Below are 7,643 nucleotides of genomic sequence, written 5' to 3' on the forward strand. Positions count from 1 at the left end.
ATGATAATTGATTTAATAATTAGTTTTTTTATGTATTATAATATTTTTGACAAAAAATATATCAAATATTATTTTTAAATTGGTCAAATTTTATTCAAAATTAACAAACATATCACACTCTTATTAACCAAAACATAATACTTTAATTACTACGAAAAATATTACTCCTGCTAAAAAAAATTAGCTCAGAATAAATTGATCATTGACAAGAGGAAAGAAATCAGAAATTCTATTATTTTTCTTTTTAAGCATTTACAAGGTTTCAAAATAAATTACAAACTATATCTTGCATCAAAATATAAAATGTATGCTTTTTCCATCCACCACCAGTCTTCCACCATCATTGTCACTTGGCCCTTCTTTCCGGATCAGCTTTCCCACATGCCTCCTCACCCACTTCTGGAACAGGGTTTACCAACATGGCTCTTTCTTTTTCTGGTCTTTGACACCGGTTGTGGCGGTTTAGTTTGATGCAATCATGCAAATTGGAATTAATTTACACTTCCAATTTTCTTTTTTTTTTTACTAGTTCAACTCTTCTTCTTCATGTTATGTTAGATTAACCCACTCTGCCGCAACCACATCTCACCATTTATGTCCCTCCTACCAATTCTTTCCAATATCTCTTTAATATAGATTCTGGAATTATCAGCAATATTTCACCATTATTCTCAGTTTAATATGTAAAATCTAGGGGCTAACACTAGTATAAACGATTTATATTAATAAAGTTTTATTTAAAAATAGCTGTGTATACTTTAAGCTTTTGTTTTAAACGTATTAATTAACACATATCCCTTAAAAAATATTCGATACGTTACACATAAAATTAAGCAATTCCTCAGGTCAAAATTAGGGAAGGAATAACAAAGGAAGAAAAAAACAGAGAAAACTAAGCAATAGTCACAACACCCACAAAAGTAAAGTGATAAGTTATGTATAAAAAAATTAAAATCTTGTTATATATTATATTATATTATACCTAAAAAAAAGAGGACTATCGAGGGAAGAAAGCAGTTGTAGGCATCTCATTTACAGAGGATGAGAAAGAATATTTGGTGGTGTGACCTGATGAATGTGATTCATGTCCAGATGCATGCCTTCTTGTCCTTCCTTTCATGAAAAATGCTGGTTCCTGAGGATATGGCATTTCAACTGAATCATTTGTAAGATATGAAGCTATGGTCCCCATTGTAGGCCTCTCATCTGGATTTTCTTGTACACACAATAATCCAATCTGAATACATCTTTCAACTTCATTTGGATTATAAGATTCTTGCAGAACTGGATCCAGCAATTGAAATACTGATTCATCACTATTCCACAGTTTCCATGCCTGAAATCACAAATTAAATAAATGATATGTTTTGATTTGATTTGAATATTCTAACAGAGTTCATCACATGAAATTTTGGGGACTTGATACTCACATAACTCAAGAGGTCGTCAATACGACATGAATCAAAAGAAGAAGAATTCTTCTTTCCACTTATAATCTCAAGCACCATGACTCCAAAACTAAAAACATCTGATTTTACTGAAAATTGTCCATGCATTGCATATTCCGGAGACATATAACCACTGCATAATAAAGGGTTAAAAAAGTATTAGTACAATATAATAAACTAGCCAAGCAAGAAAGATTAGTTGATACCATCTAACCCAAATAAAAATGGTACAAGTCTAGAAATATTTTCATGTAGTATTGCATTACATTGCACATATTATTTTTCTTTGATCACAAATATTGAACCGGCAAATTAGCCAATATATTTTCAACTTTTAACTTGAACTAATGTGACAGGAAGGATAGTACTCGTTTTCTATATCTTTTCAAGATAATAAATGAAGAAAAAAAAAGGTGAATTTATCATGTGTAGAGGGATTTAGCTGGTAAAGTTAAGGATATATGACTCACTATGTGCCCACAACTCTGTTAGTACATCCTTGGATGTGATCTGTATCTACTATCCTCGCCATTCCAAAGTCAGAAATTTTGGGATTCATGTGATTATCTAGTAGAACATTGCTTGGTTTGAGGTCTCGATGTATTATCATGAGACGAGAATCTTCGTGAAGATAAAGAATTCCTCGAACAATTCCTTTTATGATTTTATAACGTTGCGACCAAGTTAATTCTCTTCGCTTGGAGGGATCTAAGATTGTCATCAACCAAAACCAGGTGAGAAAAAACAGAAGGGATCTTTCCTATGAACAACTAAATAATTTAATTAAATTATGATGTAAAAAAGATAACAAATAATTGAACTAGCATACCAAATAGGAAGTGATCAAGGCTCTTGTTAGGTACATATTCATAGATAAGTATACTCTCTTGATCTTCGAGGCAGAATCCCATTAACCTCACCAAATTCCTGTGCTGAAGTTTAGCTATCAACAATACTTCATTCTTGAACTCCTCCACCCCCTGTCCAGAATTTCTTGAGAGCCTCTTCACTGCTATTTCTTCTCCGCTAGGAAGAATTCCCTAGAACTTCAGGCCATTAGTACGAAAGTGCAAGAAAATAGAACAAGAACCATAATGTTACATTATTCTCATCACATAGTTTTACATAATGTAGCACCTTGTAGACTTCTCCATACCCTCCTTTGCCTATCCTGCTCCCTTGAGAAAAATTGTTTGTTGCGAATTGAATTGTATCCAAATCAAATTCCAAAGACTCTGAGGCACTCATATCAGGCCTAACTACAACAAAACAAAGTTCACAAGAACAGTTTCAAACTACTCTAGGCTTTTCTATCAAGGTTGAGAGTTGAGAGTTGAGAGTTGAGAGTAAGAAGAAACTAGTTAACTGGAATTACAGTTTTTTCTGATTCTGAGACCAGTCTTGCGTCTCTTCCTCAGTTTTCTTCGAAGGTAAAAGTAGCCAAAGCATAAAACCATCACCAAAATCACAACCACAACTGCAACCATAGCAATCACTTGTGTTCTGCTATTTCCTCCTCCTGTCAAAACATAGAACTATTTAACCTTTTCTTACTCAAATTTGAATGGATGCAAAAACTTTGATAATCCTATTCCTAACATTCATTTCTAATTGATTTTTAATATTAATTAAAAGAAAGAATATGAACTGACCCTTATTAGTTGTTGTTAATGTCCCGGAGGTACCTGAATGCTGATAAAACGGGTACGTTTCATACCTAACAATGCAACTTGGAAACAAAACACTTCCCCCTATGCTCCCGCCGCAGCAAGTCCTTGGAAATTCAGCCGCCGCGTCCACGATACACCGCTTGCAGTCAGCGGCTGAGAGGTCCGGCGTGCACTGAGCAAGACCGTACACTGTGGTGGTGGCAGTGGCGGCGGCTTGCTTCACTGCATACTTGTTATCAGAACCGCTAAGAGCCAACGCTGCTTCATTTCCAATCCCATTGAATATGGACCCTAAAGCACTGTAGAAACCTTTGCTGTGCAAAACCACAGGGTCCCCCAACGGGATCTTGATCTGGTACCTAAACACAAGCAGATTATACAAGATCCAAAACTTTTCAACTCAAACGAATTGAAATTCTTAAACTGTAGTGTAGGTACCTTGGCCATTCGTCCATGGTGGAGAAGAAGAATCTGTTGGAGTAGCGTAACAAGCACTCGTTGTACCAGATGACAGCCTCTTTAGCAGAAGGACACGACGAGGCTATGTTCTGCGCTGCGAAACCGACGCACTCTCGGCACAGTGCAAGTGGCACGTCACCGCGGCACATGAAGAGGCCGTAGACGGCGGCGTCTGAACCGTGAGAGCCTGCAGTTGCGTTGAAGAACCTGAGATTGTTGCCGTTGGTGACGTTGGAAGTAAGATATGAGAAGAGTGTGCTGAGGTTGACGTCGAAGGTGCTGTTTGGAGCGAAGGTGGAGTTGGTTGTGCAGTTGACTGAATCGAAAACAGAAGCTGAGGCATGTTCTGAAGTCAAAAGTACTGTTAGTGTTAGGGTTCTAAGTAAGAATGGTAGTGTGATATTTTTGGTGTCGAACATGATGATGAAGGTGGTGAAGTTGTGAATAAAGGTTTCTGCATTAAGAAAGGGAAAATAAGGAAACGATAATAATGATAACTCTTTAGTGTTGTAAATGTTCGTTGAAAAGGAGCACTGTAGAGGTGGCTATATATGAAAAGAAAATGTATGATATAATTGGATGGCAGTAGACTTTACGTGAAGTTGATAGCTGAGAGCTGTTAGATGAAAATTTAGTCAAATTAGTCAAATCATCTAACAGTTCTCCGCTATTAACTTCACGTGAAGTCGACTCCACCTGAGTTTCTATCTATAATTAGAACCGTGAGCATGAGTCAACAAAGCAGGATTTGACCCTCTTTGGACGATTGAGCTAGCGACTGTGCCAATAATGGAAAGTTGGAAACGTGAATGACACACCTTCTTCGTTCTCTGTGGATTATTATTTGCAAACTTATATTTATTTCAATTTGAGAAAATAAAATGTAAGTGTCGAATTGTATTTATCTTGAGATTCTTATCCAATCGTTTTGTCAAATCTTGTAGGTGGCGAAGCCAACACTTTTGCATGGGTCCTAGATGGCAACTTGGCTACCCCCATTACTCATTGATGGGGACGTAAGCATCGGATTTTTTAGCCCGTTGCATTAATTAAAAGCATTTGATCACTGTTAATGAGTTGGAAAGTTCGTTAAAAAAAATCTAGTTGTCTGTTTCACATTATGTAATTATTAAGGTACTTAGGCAAAGGACAACAGAAAAGATTCCAAGGAAAATACCTAATGAAATTTTATTACAGAAGAAACATTTTTAACAGACTAATTTTATTCCAAGGAAAATAAAATACCTTTGAACAATAGAGGGTCTCCATCAAATGCAGTAGCATTCAACGTAGAAATGTAGGAATAAAACTGGAAGAGTTCGAACCTGATTTTGCAGCTAGGGAGCACAACTAACTCTTCTCCCAATTTTTATATGCGTATTTTACTCAGATTATTTTATTTCTTGGTTTAACGAATCATTTACTCCTACCTCCTCCATTTTAATTCCAAAACCAAATATTCTCTTGGAAGATTTATATTATGAGAAAAATGCTCAGAACCAGAAAAGAACTTAAAAGTAGAACACACAATAATTCAGGACTTGCTCTTTTCAGGAATAGCAGACACATTCATTAATGAACTAGAACATGTTCCTCTATAAACAAGAAGCAACACAACTTTTCTACAACAAATAAACAAATTCCCTTGTGGGCACAAAGAGAGAAATAAATATAAAGAACCAAATGTGCTCTCACAGTTGAATTCAGAACAAGTCTTTGCACATTAATTCAAAGTAACTAATATTTATTATATGATTTATATCCATTATTTGAATAAAAGAATTTTAATTTCATATATGTACACACTAACACACACGTGTAATGGTTTCAATTGACCTCGTACTATCGTGGAACAGAGATACTAATAGACATTTCGTTGAGTGAATGTTGAGTGGAACTATTGCTTAGGTGTCCTAAATCAACTTCTACTGCGACCATATTTGGATTCATTCTACCATGTACAAAAAAAGCAGGCTCGCGAGGAAATGGCAACTCAATGCAGAGGTTACTTAGATATGAAACTACTTCTGCCATTTGTGGCCTATCATTAGGATTTTCTTGAACACATAGTAAACCAACTTGGATGCATCTAATCACTTCCATTTGAGAACATGATTCATGTAGATTTGGGTCCAGTATTTCAAATGGTGTCCCATCTCTCCATTGCTTCCAAGCCTACAACCATCTCATCATATTAAACACTGAAATCATGTGTATGTGTGTGTATATATATACACTTTATTAAATTGATTGAGAAAAACTAGTTGTTTGGTACTTACATGACTCAAGAGACCATCGTTGTAGTAAGAGTCATAAGAACTTGAATTTTTTTTGCCACTAACAATTTCCAAAATCATAACTCCAAAACTGAAGATATCAGATTTTTCCGAATATTTTCCTAACATAGCATATTCTGGAGACATATAACCACTGCAAAAAGGAAATCAATAATATTAAAACAACAAGCAATAGTAAAATACATAAAGAATAACAATAACTTCTTTGTGGATAATCTAACCAAAATAAATATTATGCTTATCTATGTATAAGATGCACATTAAATAGTTAAATGGTTATCATTGTAACGTTTCTAAGTATCTGATCTTTATAAATCCAATTTAACACATGCCAAGTGTATTTAGATGGTAAGCAATTAACAAGTTTAGAACTTACTATGTTCCGACAATTCTACGTGTTCGTCCTTGATCTTGATCAATAGCAACCATTCTCGCCATGCCAAAATCTGAAATTTTAGGATTCATGTTGGCATCTAATAAAATATTACTAGGTTTGATATCACGGTGTATAATTTTGAGGCGAGAATACTCATGTAAATAAAGAATTGCTCTAGCAATTCCGCCTATAATTTTAAATCTCTCACACCAACTTAATAGCCTATGCAGTTCAGAACCTGCAAAATTTATCAAGGAAGGTACAGGTGAGAGATAACAAATAGAATTCCATGAATACAAAGAAAACAACAAGGAACTTTATAAAAATTAAGCTCAAGGGATTAACAAACTAACCGAATAAAAAGTAGTCTAGGCTCTTGTTAGGAACAAATTCATAAATAAGTATTTTCTCTCCTTCTTGTAAGCAAAATCCCAATAATGCAACAAGATTTCTGTGTTGAAGTTTAGCTATCAGCAAAACTTCATTCTTAAATTCTGCAATGCCTTGCTCGGAAGTTATTGACAATCTTTTTACCGCTATTTCTCGTCCATCAGAAAGAATACCCTATATAAATAACTTAGCAATTAATACAAGAAGAAAACAAAATAAAGTAACATGTATAATTGTATATATTGTACTAATAATTTCATCTCTCACCTTGTAAACTTCTCCGAATCCACCTTTACCTATCAAGTTTGAACAAGAAAAATTGTTTGTTGCTTCTTCAATCGTAACTAAGTCAAATTGCAATGACTCCAAAGTAGTACTTTCGTTTCCAACTACACAAAGATATGCGAAATATGAATAGCATGCAGCATAAGAATAAAATATATAATTGCTAAGCTTAATTAGAAAACGAAAGTTCATAAGGACTGATTTTCCTTTTTACACACATTACATACAATTTTCTTTAAGGATAGCCTTATAACGCCGCAGAGCATTTATCCGCCGGAAATGATAGCCAAAGAAATAAAGCATCAAGAAAGCAACAATAGGAACAGTAGACGCTATGATAATCTTTAATCTTCTTCTGCCACTTGGTTCTCCTGCATAACAATCAATATTGCCCGTGAATTCAATAATGCAAGTGTATCTTCAGTGGTTTTCATAAATATCGCTTAATAAGTTGAAGTATTATTTCCAATAAGTTGAAGTATTATTTCCACTTTTTTTTTTTTACCGAAGATATGGAGACTCGAACCCGCAACCTCTTAATTGAGTATGGAGAGACTATGCCATTTGAATTATTGCTTCTTAGCTATTATTTCCACTTGGGAGTCTTAGCATTTTGTTCAAATATTATGAATTTAATTTTGAGACAATATTAAAAATAAAAGTTTTACACACAGTCAAATAATTTTATTTTTAAGTCACAAAGTCAATCTCATCTGTT

General features: G+C 34.5%; 2 protein-coding genes across 7 annotated transcripts in view; both read right to left on the reverse strand.

Annotated features, from left to right (window-relative positions):
- Positions 208–4,155, reverse strand: LOC107616122 (cysteine-rich receptor-like protein kinase 10). 5 transcript variants are annotated; one of them, XM_021111183.1, is made up of 9 exons: positions 3,557–4,155; positions 3,101–3,477; positions 2,815–2,967; positions 2,586–2,707; positions 2,278–2,488; positions 1,919–2,156; positions 1,431–1,581; positions 1,069–1,336; positions 208–639 (listed from the first exon to the last, which is right to left on the reverse strand). In XM_021111183.1, the coding sequence occupies exons 1-9, from the start codon at positions 3,994–3,996 to the stop codon at positions 593–595; spliced, it is 2,007 nt and encodes a 668-aa protein (XP_020966842.1). In that variant the 5' UTR covers positions 3,997–4,155; the 3' UTR covers positions 208–592. The 5 variants fall into 5 exon arrangements, with proteins under 5 accessions (XP_020966842.1, XP_020966841.1, XP_020966840.1 ...); XM_021111182.1 differs by having other exon boundaries at positions 210–639; positions 983–1,336; positions 2,824–2,967; XM_021111181.1 differs by having other exon boundaries at positions 210–639; positions 983–1,336.
- LOC110262495 (cysteine-rich receptor-like protein kinase 10) overlaps positions 5,096–7,643 on the reverse strand; it is a 4,543-nt gene continuing 1,995 nt past the window's right edge. Inside the window, exons 2-7 of one of the 2 annotated variants that reach the window (XM_021111177.1) lie at positions 7,153–7,296; positions 6,908–7,029; positions 6,604–6,814; positions 6,251–6,488; positions 5,857–6,007; positions 5,096–5,752 (exon numbers count right to left, since the gene is read on the reverse strand). In XM_021111177.1, coding sequence (XP_020966836.1) covers positions 5,420–5,752; positions 5,857–6,007; positions 6,251–6,488; positions 6,604–6,814; positions 6,908–7,029; positions 7,153–7,296 — 1,199 coding nt within the window. In that variant the 3' untranslated portion in view covers positions 5,096–5,419. The remainder of the gene's footprint in view (positions 5,753–5,856; positions 6,008–6,250; positions 6,489–6,603; positions 6,815–6,907; positions 7,030–7,152; positions 7,297–7,643) is intronic. The other variant, XM_021111178.1, reaches the window with a different exon arrangement.

Source organism: Arachis ipaensis, chromosome B09 (genome assembly GCF_000816755.2).
Source record: "Arachis ipaensis cultivar K30076 chromosome B09, Araip1.1, whole genome shotgun sequence".
Classification (NCBI taxonomy): Eukaryota; Viridiplantae; Streptophyta; class Magnoliopsida; order Fabales; family Fabaceae; genus Arachis; species Arachis ipaensis.